This window comes from Brachypodium distachyon, chromosome 5 (assembly GCF_000005505.3).
Source record: "Brachypodium distachyon strain Bd21 chromosome 5, Brachypodium_distachyon_v3.0, whole genome shotgun sequence".
Classification (NCBI taxonomy): Eukaryota; Viridiplantae; Streptophyta; class Magnoliopsida; order Poales; family Poaceae; genus Brachypodium; species Brachypodium distachyon.
Window position 1 is genome coordinate 25,956,691 of NC_016135.3, and position 13,637 is coordinate 25,970,327.

At 46.8% G+C, this 13,637-nt stretch overlaps 1 protein-coding gene across 1 annotated transcript; it reads left to right on the forward strand.

Moving 5' to 3' along the window:
* The first annotated feature begins 8,635 nt into the window (after positions 1-8,635).
* LOC100831807 (oryzain alpha chain) lies at positions 8,636-12,389 on the forward strand. The gene is made up of 5 exons (XM_003580636.4): positions 8,636-9,197; positions 10,145-10,380; positions 10,470-10,610; positions 11,403-11,852; positions 11,976-12,389. The coding sequence occupies exons 1-5, from the start codon at positions 8,651-8,653 to the stop codon at positions 12,060-12,062; spliced, it is 1,461 nt and encodes a 486-aa protein (XP_003580684.2). The 5' UTR covers positions 8,636-8,650; the 3' UTR covers positions 12,063-12,389.
* The last annotated feature ends 1,248 nt before the right edge of the window (positions 12,390-13,637 follow it).

Sequence of the window (13,637 nt, forward strand, 5' to 3'; positions counted from 1 at the left end):
TACGTAACCATTTGCGGATGACAATTTTTTTTAGGTAGGGCAACTTATATTCATACACATAACATTTGATATTTATTTTATGCTTGCAAAAATGCATTTTGATATATCTATTTTTTAGTTTTTAATAATTTTATAATATTGTATTGATTTTTATTTTAGGATGCTCGTAAGCAGGCGGTTACAACAATAAGTTTCATAAAAGTAAAAAGCACTGGCCAATATGTAGTTATATTTTTTGTAAATGTCTCACCAATATCTGCATGCATGTTTGTGATGTCTTTGTGTTACACATTTTTGATAATCTAATGTTTCAACCGGTTTTTATAACTGTTAATATATAGTTACTAGCAAAAGACCCGTGCGTTGCCATGGAACAACGGAAAATTGTATCAAAACGTCAAATCAAATGTTGATCTGTTTCATGGGCACATATGTATATAACGATTATGATATGCTTATTTTCTAGGCTATACTCTGGTCTCTTTCTTTTTTGCACATGTCTTATTTCTATATCTCGTGTAAAGAGAAAATGACACATGCTCAACTCTTTTGCTTTCTACCTCCAGGTTATCACTGTTCTCACATACACCACACTTGAAAAGTCATGTGTGAGTGTTTTTTAATTTTTTTTGCTGAATTCATGAAGTGATTCTCAATATAATCATGAATAATGAAGAACATGTAGCAATGATAAAGTTTATCATTTCCATCCGTCCAAGCCGCTCCACCTCCCGTGTGGTGATGATTTAAAAAGCAAGCATCGGTATATCGATCAATACAGTAAGCAGCAGCAACAATCATATAAAGCAAGCGGCACTATAAAAGCAGCCTTACTGCTCTCCTATTACTGCTACTCCCTACTTTATTTCTCAAATCACTTCTCCCAATTTCTCTCGCTCTCCCTCTGACTATCCTCTCCATCCACCCTGAGTGCAAACTCCTCTTCCCGTCCCGATTCATCCCGCCACTGAACATTGCGCGGCCGCCCGCTTGTGCGCACCGCCTCCGCCCATAGATTCCCGCTGCCCGTCTGCTCATGCACGCCGCCTGCTCTCCCACTTGCTGCCCGGTACGCCTGTGTGCCCTCTCAAAGCCTTGTTCGCCCGTTCGCCGCGCTCGCGTGCCACCCACACATCGCGTCTGGCCACTGGTCGCCGCGCACCACTGCCCGTCGGGAGGGCCACCGATGGCTCGCGCCGACGCGGTCCCTACTGCCTTGCGCGAGGCCACCGCCATCCCGGCCTCAGGCCATCCCATCGCCGTCCAAGTTCCGCGGGGAGCCACCGGCGCACACGAGCCGGTGGAGGCAGCGGTCGAGGCGTGCGACGAAACCGCGGGTCCGCAGCCGCCTTCCGCCGACGTGCACGAGCTGGTGGAGGCGACCAAGAGTGGTGGCGGGCGCTGGCAAGATCCGGATCGGGTGGGGGTGAGATTCGTAGGAGAGGAGGAGCGAGGAGGGCTCTGTTGTTTTTTTTTCTTTTTTGGGCGGTACATGTTTTTTCTACGCTTGAGGACCGCGGGAGCCGGGATTAAAAGGCGCATGGGGACAGCGGTGGCAGATTCGTAATTTCGGTGAAGTGACGTACCGCGACGTCCGTACCATCACCACCAACTCCAATTTAATATATTGGTATAGATATTTTTTATTCTAGAAACATCTCCATAGTTACACACCAAAAAAGATAAGTAAATATGTGACATAGCAAATGAGACTCTTCTCAGCAAAGATATTGTTACATTAACAGTATAAAAAGCATAACATAATATATGTATTGCGTTTAAAATAATCGGGCCTGGCCGGCCCCGCCTATGCCGTGTGTGGGCTTCAACCTCAGGTCCTCGGGCCGACCCGGCACAGACCGTTTATATTTATTTTTTTAGGATTAATACATTTGGCTCATTAACCTTCTCAACTAGGTGATTCCCTGCGCGTTGCCACGGAAAATTCTATATGCACGTCTGAATATGATTTTAGAAACAAATGATAGTAATATGTTTTAATGTAAAATAAATATGAATCTTGTAGGACAAAACGATTTTATCATCCATAACACCTCTGCAACAAAACAATAGGTGTAATTTTGATGTGCATGAACATTAAAAATTTCGAAGAAACCGAAAAATAAAGTTTCGTCAACCTGAACATGTGTAGATCTTAGAAAAAATGACATACATATCATGAAAATATGTGTGTTTGGTGAAATATTTATATGCAACGTGAAGATAAAAATCTTAGGTATCAAAATATTAAATTTGAATGGCCCACCAAAATGGATTCCTAATGCACAACAACACATGATGTGGATGGTGATGTGTAGCCTTTGAATGCCCATGATCTGCATGATGTGGATGATGATGTATACACCTTGCATGTCAAGTTTGCAAACATTAATTGCAGTTAGTGGGGATCAACTTTATAGGTTATATAAATTTGTATGGACCACCAAAATGGATTCCTAATGTACAACAACACATGATGTGAATGGTGATGTGGAGCCTTTGAATACCCATGATGTGCATGATGTGGATGATGATGTGGACACCTTGCATGCCAAGGTTGCAAACATTAATTGCAGTTAGTGGGGATCAACTTTATAGGTTATTGCAGTTAGTGGGGATCAACTTTATAGGTCATATACATATATAGATTCTAACCGCAACCAAACTCATTTTTTATATTTGGTATGTCATTTCAACTAGTTTTGGCCCATCAACTCAACCAGTTCTGGCCCAAATCTAACGTTTTTTTTAAAAAAAATTCTACCTTTCGCCCGAGGGCCCTTGCTGGGCCCGTTGGGCTTAACGGGCCCAAGCCGGCTTGTCCAGGCTCGATGCCGTGCCTGGGCCTAGAGGAGGAGTTTTGGTGATGCCCGGCCCTTCTATTGTCAGGCTTCACCGGGCCGTGCCCAGGCCAGGCCCGTTTATCCCGAGTCGGGGTTGTGTCGGGCACGCCCGACCCGTTGGCCACCTAGGGTGCGTTTGGTCGAGTGGATGGGCATGGATGGCATAGGGATATCCATGTTTTATAGGTATGGCCAACGTTTGGTCGAGTGGATGGGCATGGATGGCATAGGGATATCCATGTTTTATAGGTATGGCCAACGTTTGGTCGAGTGGACCAAACGTGGATATGGATATCCCTGTTTTTGGCATATTCCCCCCAATATGATAGCTGACAATATCAGCAAAAATTGGCCGGACGGGGCTGTCCTGGCGGGTGACTCTCCTTCCCGAAACGTTTTCTGAGCCCCTGATTCAACCCGACTCCCTTCCTCCTCTATTTCTCTCCCGACCAGGTCACCGCGCCGGCCAAGTGTTCCGGCGCCGCCACCGGATCTCATCCGCCTCTAGGCCTGCCCGCCTCCGATCTCTTGTCCATCCAAACCAAACAGAGACCCATCTCATCCAAGTTAAGCGATCAAATACAGGGCAGGGATATCCTTATCCATGGCTATCCGTGTCCACTTTTGCTCGCCGAGGAACCAAACGCACCCCTATAGTTTGGCCCATCTCGGTGCCGAGCGGCCCAGCCCCCTAGCTCCGTCGCTCGTCTTCCTCCTCGCGCGAGCGCCGCCACCCCCTCCACCCCCTCCCCTCCCGTTGCCGGGCACCGCAGCCCCCCTGCCTCGTCTTCCTCCAGCGTAGGTATCTATCTCCTCTTCGATTCTCTCGGTCCCGACCTCCCATCAGAACCGGCGCAAGTACAAGAATCGGTTCCAAGAAAAATTTCTTAGCACCGCAGTGCTCCAGCGTTTGGAACCGCTTCTAAAACTTCTTAGCACCGGTGTTGACCAACGTTGTGGTTGCTCTTAGCTCTCTCTCGTAATCTTCCCCAACTCATAACCGAGGCAAAATTTAAGGTAGTGCGGCCACCTACCTTGCCCTACTGGGTCCTCTGCCCGTGTACGGAACTACCAAGCTATGTGAGCTATACGTTGCAACAACCAAGTTATGTGAGCTTAACCATCGTGTGTTATTTGTAAGCTGGAAATTAAAGATGTGAGCTATTGCAAAAATCAGCTCTTTTCCTAGAACGATAATAAAAAAAGTAGGCCCAAGCGAGTTGGGCCCAGATAAACCGGCCATGAAAATACAAGGCCTTCTTGGCCTGTGGGCTAGCAATTAGCCCGCAGTACTTGTGCGTGTAGAAGCATCACCTACTCATTTTTCTTTTCGCTAAAAAAAAACCCTACTCATTTTTCTTTGCCTACCTTACTAAGGCCAGCCAGCATCATGTCAAAAAGAAAAGGCCAGTAAGCGTCAACACAAAGTTAGCAACATATCACTAGAAACCCTCATAATGTCCATGGAACAACAAATGCAGCAGAGCATGACATCATGTAAGATCTGACCAGGACGGGTTCTAATAATAGACGTGTGCATTATCCTCGAAAAGAAAATAGTAGTATTAGATGAAAGCAACAGGAGAACTGCGTTCCTAAATGAAAGCAACACGGAAAGAAATGCTTGTTTAGCCAGACAGAAGATATTTATTTGCATTTCTTTCTCTCCTCTTCTTGCCTGGCTTTCTCTTGGCCGTACGTAACGATGGGATCTTAATATTGCCAAGTGGGTTCACACGCCGCAGAACTATTTTAATACGAGTCACTGATCCATGAACTCGGCAAGAATGAACAATTTTGTCCACGAACTCGAAAAATGCACACTTAAACCACTAAACTGGGACAATCGTGTCACTTTAGTCCAAAAACGGTTGGGCGAGGTTTAAACACGCCATGTGGGCGCCACGTCGGCTTCGGCGACCACTTCACCGGTGTCGTCTCGTCAAAATTGAACGTTGTGGGCTTGATAGCGACCTTAGGCGAGGCAGCAGCAGCAACTGTGTGGTTCTCAGGACCGCAGGATCTTCGTCTAGGCTCGGCCGCCTTGCCCTCACGAGCGGCTCGGGCATGGCGATTTTTCAAAAAAAATTCTGAGAAAATCGAGTAGCAGCCCGCGGTCCTGGCAAAAGCCGACTTGGCGGCCACGTGACATGTTTAAGCCTCGCTGAATCATTTTTGGACTAAAGTGACACAGTAATCTCAGTTTAGGTGTTTAAGTATGCGTTTTCCAAATTCGTGGATTAAAGTGTTCATTTTTACTGAGTTCATAAACCAGCGGTGTATTTTACTATTTTAATACGCCAAGTCCGTAGCTGCAGATTCCCAATTAGCCACGCCGGACAGAGAAGCTGGTTTTGGGTTCAGAATTTCACTCGCTGTCTCGTAAAATTTGTGTCGCTCGGAAGTCTGAAACGAACATGGTTCAGAAGCTGACCGTGCAGGGCATTCCCTCTGTCTGAGTCTGAATCTTACTACTTCAGGCTTCAAAACAATCTCGATCTGAAAATAGCTCGTACGACTCTTTTTCTGGGTTTTATTTTGGCACGTCCAAGGAGTTTAAGCTTTCCAGATCCCTTCGTTTGACTAAGGCCAAAGGCGAATCCCAACACGTTTCATGTCATCCCATCTCAAGCAAGCAAAGCGCAACCAACGGCGACCTTGCATCAGCAAGAATCCATCCATCAAATCACTGTCCAGATCCCCCGTGTCGCCGAGCACTGACTGAAACCGGAAATATCCCGGCGGGCTGGCCGTAGGGGCTCCGCTAGTTCTTAACGGATCTTCATTGCTGAGACGCCAAAGAAGGTTGTTCAATCCATCCGTGCGCTGCCTGCCGCCGGCGCCGCCGGTCGTCTGAACCGGGCGCAGGAAGAGTGCAGAACGAGATAACTTGTCCGGCCAAGACGTGTCTCCATCGATCATCCGGTGACCGGCGGAGTACGTGGTGGTAATTTAAGAGGGTTGCGTGACGGGCAGCTCGAGTAATGCTCGATCGACATGGCTGGCTGGCTTTTTCACCGTTTGCAGTTACGTGATGGACGCGAAGGTGCGTGCAGATGAAAATGCTGGAAGAGTAGTGCAAGCGAGGGGAAGGATAACAATAACATGCCAGCAGTTGACAGCCCTCCTTGAAGGCTTGATTGATGATTTACGACTCTGCCTCGTGGCTTATACTCACATGTGCTGTTTACTCTGCTCTGCAGAATAATTGAAGTAGTAGTAACATGATGCCTTTATGAAATGAATATAAGATGCCTTTCATTATTGTATGAGATTGAATATGCCTACGGAGTACGTAAGTATATACTGACCGGCACATCCCTGTAGTAAAGTTGTGCTACTAGTAATCATAACCGGGTGTTAGGTGTTTGGAAAAATAACAGGACAGATAAAATAGAAGCCACGATGGCTCCAACAATCGAAGTCCTGTTGGTACTTGTTGTCTTCGCCATCACCCGCTACTTTTATTTTTGAGAGGACACCAGGCCACTACTCCTACGAGATAAGCAGCTGCATCAAGTGGATGGGTCCACAATTTCCAACGTCTTTACGAATTCGCTAGCATACCAGTGAGCAGTCACTGGCTCAGAATCTGCAGGTGGGCCCGGCGGAGGGAGAGCTACCGTGACGGCCTTCACTTCTGTATTTTTATGTTGTGAAAAAAGCTACTGTATTTTGGTTTTGATAACTGTATTATTGCAAATCTCGCAGGCCAGTTCTTTTTTCAATCAAGCCAGCGGTAGCTTGTCGCTCGAGCTGAAAGCGACGTTGATGTGCACAAATGGAAACGTACAGGAATCAGCTACTTGCTGGTATAACTGGACTACTGGAGGGTGTGATAAGCCATGCAGCAGCTGCTGTCTACTTATCACAAACTGAACTGCGCGCAAAGGTATCCAAATCGCGCTGCACGTATGCAACCCCCTGTTTGGGATATGCACGAGAGTTCGTTCACATGAAATTAGCACTGATATTCGTGAGAAATCAGCAAAAGTCCCCGCACCCAAAACACGCGGATATCAAACTAAAGCCAACGGAGCAACTTAACTTCTACCGCCCCTTTCACCACGAAATTCCAATCAAAACTTACAGTAGAGCGATTTCATCTGAAAAATTTACCGGATCTTTTGGGTGGCGTGTTTCATTGGGTCTTCTTCTCTTCGATGACTCGGCCCCGCATCATTTCCCCCCACATCTCGTTTTGTCCGTGCAGCAATTTTTCTAGTGAATCTGAATCTGGTGTCCCGTGGCTCCACGGCAAGTCACCCAATCAATCGACCCAACCGACGGCCGCCGCAAGGCCCCCATCCCGTATTCCCGTCTCGCCTCACCCGAGATTCCAAGGGTTCTGGTCCGCCCATGCAGGCGGCCGCCGAAGGACGCGCCCCTTTTCAAGAAGATCCCCCTATATCACCGGTCCCTGGATCAACTCGCTGCTATCCCATGCTTCAGAGTTTTCAGGCCGCAAACAACAAGGGCCAAATTCAGCGCACCTTGTTACGTTCCATTTGGTCCCATAACGTGTTGGGTTTTGATTTAGAAGCGAGGGCTTAGGATTTGGAGGAAACCATCTCACTGCAAGAAGTGTGCCATAGTACAAAATGTGGACTAGATCAAATGTTACTACTAGCATGAAGCAGCTTAGGTCACTGCGGGCGTCACAACCCACTGTATCAAGCCCACGCTGTCCTACTACAGATATACAGAACACCTATTGGACGGTCAGGATTGTCCCGGTCGAGCAGGAGGAAGATCGCAACGGATCTAGGTCAACCGATCCACATGCATTATCCACGTTATAGCACTAATAATTTGCGAGGATACGGTTTTTTTAGTAATGCCTAAACTAATCGCACGAGCAGATTCTCATATATAATCCCATCGTGCTCCCCACTAAACAAGCAAGCGAATGAATCGTACATGTACACACATGCGGAGATACCCTGGTACACACCATGGGAGACGGGTAGAGAGGAACAGTGGATAGGATTAGCTAGTCAGCAGATTGGGATCTAGATCCCCTCTCTCCCCCATGATCCCATCCTATCTCTTCATGTCTCACAACTCCAACTACACCTACCAAGATTCCAAGGGGTCCCCTGCTTCTCTTCGATCCTTGAATCCTTCCCCTGGCACTGACAGGGGCCAAGGTTGGTCAGAAGGCTACGTCGCCTTTGCGAGCGATTGCATTGGCTATTTTTGGTCGGCTCTCCTCCTTCCACTTAGCCGCCTTCTCTTCCATTCCCTCGTTGCTGCTGCTGGCCGTAGGACCATACATACATAATGGGCAGCGTCTCAACTCTCCGGTCGTAGTTTGATGTTTACAAGAAACAACTTCTAGGGAAGTTTGAACGGGGGATCGATGTACCCAAATTCCTCGGGGAATAAACATCCATGTTTCTCGAGCAATAAACTAGCGCAGCTCAGGGAAGGAAAATCATGCAAGTCAAATCCTTCCACCTCCTCTCCCCACCATCATACTCTGCTCGTCTCCATCCACACGGAACTTACCTTATCTCCAACACAAACAAATCAACCAATTACCCATACTGAATAATTGGAACATCCATTAAAAAAAATTGGAACACGAGTAATTTACACGAACACGTCAAAAGAATTCACCTCTAAACTAATCCAACCCGTCCACCTCCGTGTGACACATTCAGACGATCCCAAGAAACAATAAAGCAGGAAAAATATCCCATTGGTCCAGCGACTTAAAATTAAAAATTAACAAGCAAAACGATTGGAGAATCTGGGCCCACCACTCCCCCCCGTCCCGTCCTCTGCTATAAAGCGACCCCTCCATGGAAAACCAAAAGCAAGGCAGCGAGCTGCAAAGTCCATCTAACCCCATCTACTCCCTCCCCACCCTCCTATCGACACTGATTGCGGAGATGAGGAGCTCCATGGCTCTGGTGGCCGCGGCGGCGCTGCTGCTGCTGGTGTCGCTGGCGGCGGCGGCGGACATGTCGATCGTGTCGTACGGGGAGAGGAGCGAGGAGGAGGTCCGCCGGATGTACGTGGAGTGGATGGCGGAGAACGGGAGGACCTACAACGCCATCGGCGAGGAAGAGAGGAGGTTCGAGGTGTTCAGGGACAACCTGCGCTACGTCGACCAGCACAACGCCGCCGCCGACGCAGGGCTCCACTCCTTCCGCCTCGGCCTCAACCGCTTCGCCGACCTCACCAACGAGGAGTACCGCGACACCTACCTCGGCGTCCGGACCAAGCCGGTGAGGGAGCGGAGGCTGAGCGGCAGGTACCAGGCCGCCGACAACGAGGAGCTGCCGGAGTCCGTCGACTGGAGGGAGAAGGGGGCCGTTGCCAAGGTCAAGGACCAGGGCGGCTGTGGTAAGAATCCTCCACTGCTCTGTTTCTGTTTTCTTTTTACTGTAAGTATTGTGTTTTTACCTGTTATCGATAGATTCCATCTATTTCAAGTGAAGATTCTTACGAGTAGTATATTCCGCTTCTGGCGTGACCGCTTGATCCTTGACGAAAATTTAGGAACTTTTTTGTTTGGTCAACGTGTAGTAGTTTCAGTATCCACATGAACAGAAATCAGGGGACCTGTATCTAACTTTCAATAATTGGTGCTGCTTAGAGGCTTTATCTATACGATTGGGATAGTGAAAAGGAAACAATTACAGATCTGATTCTTAGTTCGACGTGTTGAATCACATGGTAAAAGAAAATATTTTTGGTAGGATGCGTTAATCGGTCCAGTATCAAATTTCTTCAGTATAATTCCTTTGTTGTTTTCTGTTGTATGGTAAATTGGTGTATACATAATATATTAAAGGATCGGTGTCTCCGATACGCATAGTTTCCAACCTGATTTTATCAGAATTTGAGTACTTCACTGATAGTACTACTTTACCTACAAGGATACCAGTATAGAAGGTTTGCATGGCCTTATGCAGTGCACGTAGGTTCATCGAACATGGACATGTCCAGTTGTGTTTGTGTTTCAACTTCAATGAGCTTAACTAGAAGAGAAATAGAGGAAACTTATTAATAGTGTATTAGTGGTCATTGTCTGGTTGCTAGGCTGATGGACCCATTTGTCCTTTTCTTTGTTTGATGGTCTCACCATATGCCATTATTTCGCATGAATCCAGAAATCTCATCTTATTAAGCTCTTCTGAACGTTTTGTGTTCCAATTGGTAGCAGCCTAGTCCTCTTTGTTGTTATCTCCAGTCAAAATCTCCAATGTATTGTTGCTTTGTTACTTCTCTACTACCGGTGTCAGTATGCTATGAACATTAAATAACTGATTATCTGTGTTCTTTTACAGGGAGTTGCTGGGCTTTCTCAGCAATTGCTGCTGTTGAAGGTATCAACCAGATCGTCACAGGTGACATGATCGCTCTGTCCGAGCAAGAGCTAGTTGATTGTGACACATCATACAACCAGGGGTGCAATGGAGGTCTGATGGACTATGCATTTGAGTTCATCATTAACAATGGTGGAATTGACAGCGAGGAAGACTACCCTTACAAGGAGAGGGACAACCGTTGTGATGCTAACAAGGTATCTTCTGTTGTTTAACTTTCCTTTTGGATTTTAAGGAGGGCATCATACTCATATGCTGTTCCATCTTTGTTTTGTTGATTAAACAGAAAAATGCAAAGGTTGTCACAATTGATGGGTATGAGGATGTACCCGTGAACAGTGAGCTGAGTCTGAAGAAGGCAGTTGCAAACCAGCCCATCAGTGTCGCTATTGAGGCTGGTGGCAGGGCATTCCAGCTCTACAAATCGGTGAGCTTCTTTAACATTCGTGTTTTAGAGTTATGATTATCAATGAGTAGGTGACAAAAGTTGATTTTATTGTCACCTCATGAGCTTCTTTAACACGTAAAAATGTTATGTTGTCAGTTTGTCACCCAGTTGCAAGTGAGGTGACTAATAGAGTGAAACTATGAATACGACCGACGCAGTCCTCTTACCCTTGCATACTTTGATATCATATTATCACCTTCATCCATTTAGTTAAATTTAATGCAGAGGCCGTGGGTTTCCCTCCTTTTGGGAAAAAACAATTAAACTTAAACCTCTTTTAGTCTTCCAGAACTTGGTTTCAATTTTCCCATCATTTAGCATAATCATGCTGAACACATATGTCCTCCCTTTACGAAGCACTTTTAGTGGGATGGGCCACTTTGTGTGTTCACATGTGTACCTTAGTGGATTAGGTGGTTACACTATCATCCACTTCTGCTTGAAATCAGCAAAGTAGAATACCCGATTATGAAGATGTTTGAACACTTTTGGCTACACATCTTAATCAAATAGGAGAAGAAATGAACCTCCCTGCTCTGCTATTTTGCAATTGTGGAGACCGGCCCCATTTGCGGGCGTGTAGAAAAAGAAATAGGAGAAGAAATTCAGGTAGATAAACAACTCAAATAGATTTGAAAACTTAATAACAATTTTCTTCTTGTCCAAGTAGTAAACTCGTGAGGTGAAACAAATGTTTTTTCAAGTCGTCGAATTGGATTTTGTTTGATGAAGCATTCGCTGTATACTGATTGTCACATTATAATCTCTCAGGGTATCTTCACGGGAAGATGTGGAACAGCTCTTGACCATGGTGTCACCGCAGTTGGTTATGGTTCAGAAAACGGCAAGGACTACTGGATTGTGAAGAATTCTTGGGGCACCGTCTGGGGTGAGGATGGCTACGTCCGGTTGGAGCGTAACATCAAGGCAACCAGCGGCAAATGTGGAATCGCCATTGAGCCTTCTTACCCCCTCAAGAAGGGCGCTAACCCCCCGAACCCTGGCCCAACTCCGCCATCCCCTGCCCCACCATCAACCGTCTGTGACAGCTACAACGAGTGCCCTGCGAGCACGACCTGTTGCTGCATTTACACCTACGGCAAGGAGTGCTTTGCCTGGGGCTGCTGCCCACTCGAGGGCGCTACCTGCTGTGATGATCACTACAGCTGCTGCCCCCACAGCTACCCAATCTGCAACGTCCAGCAGGGAACTTGCCTCGCGGTAATAGCTCAGACCATTTCGTTATGCTTTCTTCAACACAATTGCAAAAAAAAGAAGTAAATCACAACCACCTGTTCGTTGCGTGTCATCTGATTCTCACTGCTTTTGTTGCTTGATGAACAGGGTAAGGACAGCCCAATGTCAGTGAAGGCTCTGAAGCGTATTCTGGCCAAGCCACACGGTACCTTCTCCGGGAAGAGCAGCGCATAAGCAATTGCAGCATGCCCATTAGACCCATCGACAACCACTGTGATGAACTTCCACAAATGATCACCTGGTTACTGACGAAGGCGCGGGGTGACCGATCGCTGCGCGCAAGTATCTCCTTTATAATAGATGCCCATGTACATAAACCTAAAAATTGGGTTCGGTCATTTACAGAACCGCCAAATTTGCTATTGCATAATGTATATGTAAAATTCATCAACATTCCTGTGCGGTTTGAGACTGCACTTGTTACTACGGAGATTGGTAAATGGAACAAGATAAGCAGATTGCAAACATTTATGCATAATGCGTGTGTATGATGTTCCGCAATTCTGTGCTGTTGATCAACCCTTACTTCCTTGCCTAGCCAGATTGGCTAACCTTTGGCTGTGCAACTGCTAACCGTTCCCTTTCGCTCACTTTTCCATGACATAATTTGTGTGTTTTGCATTGTTCCACCATGTCTTGTCTCCAGCAGCTTTAGGCTCAGCGCGATAATATATCCAGGATTGCAATCAGACGACCACTTCACATTTTCATCACTGGTGGTCGTCAGACTCTCCAGGCAGCGCCATCAACATACAAATGCAGCCTGGGAGGGGCAGCAGTATAAGTTAAGCTACTCGCTGATTCTGTTGTGAACTACACGGCCTGCGGCCCATTGTTGCAATCAGCAGCAGCCAGAATCTGGCCTGGTAACCCGACCAGCCCAGATGTCCCGGCCCTTGCCCTTCAAATCTAACAGACTCGGCCAATTTTTTGGCCGGGCCATGAGCGCGCTCTGATCGGAAGGCAAACCACACACAAAAAAAAAAAGAAGAAGAAAAAAACAAGCGCTGGCCAGCCAGAAAGACATTGTCAACCGGTAAACCCAATTTCACACATGCTCTGCCTTCTTCTTTTTTACTGGACGGAAGCACCATCCGATGCTTCATGCCTTGATCCCATAATACGATGCACCAGGTTTACTAGTATTTCACGATGTAAGATGCTGAAGTGATGATGATCGACGAGTAGCCACATGAAATTGCTGAAGTCTCGAAGTGTCCCACATTTAAGATGCTTTAGTTGGAAAGTTTCTTTAAAAAAGAAAGAACTGCAGAGTCTCCCGCACGAAACGGAATGGGAATCGGTGAGGGGTCAATTGAGCGTCACGTCAAATTCGGTCGGCCCTCGCCTAACCCTGTCGAGGAGGATGAACTGTACACTGTAGTACGTGGCAGTAGTCCTACATTATCAAACCTGTACACACTGCAGGAACCTTGTACGCTACTGCGAGGCTGAACTTATCCCTGTCCAGAAGATGCTGCCCCAGCTCGTTGACCAAGGGAAGGAAATCATCAAAAGTTGAGAACTCCTTTTCCTGGCTTCACACTGAGAGCAGATTCAGAAGTTTGCTCGGGGATCCCCTGCCCAGGGAAATCATTTCTTGCACCACATCTATCTACGTACTTTAGTGGGAAGGTGTTCGAGAGCCAACAAAGTTTTTAGTTAGCACACGTAGTGGTGCCAGTGGTACTATTTTAAAGCGCATGAGATAGGACAGGACCGACAGATTGACAAACTGACAGAGGTAAA

Coding starts and splice junctions, on each gene's coding strand:
- LOC100831807 (XM_003580636.4), top strand. CDS start 8,651: ATGGAAAACCAAAAGCAAGGCAGCGAGCTGCAAAGTCCATCTAACCCC. Junction 10,611..11,402: donor CATTCCAGCTCTACAAATCG/GTGAGCTTCTTT, acceptor ATAATCTCTCAG/GGTATCTTCACGGGAAGATG. Junction 11,853..11,975: donor AGCAGGGAACTTGCCTCGCG/GTAATAGCTCAG, acceptor CTTGATGAACAG/GGTAAGGACAGCCCAATGTC.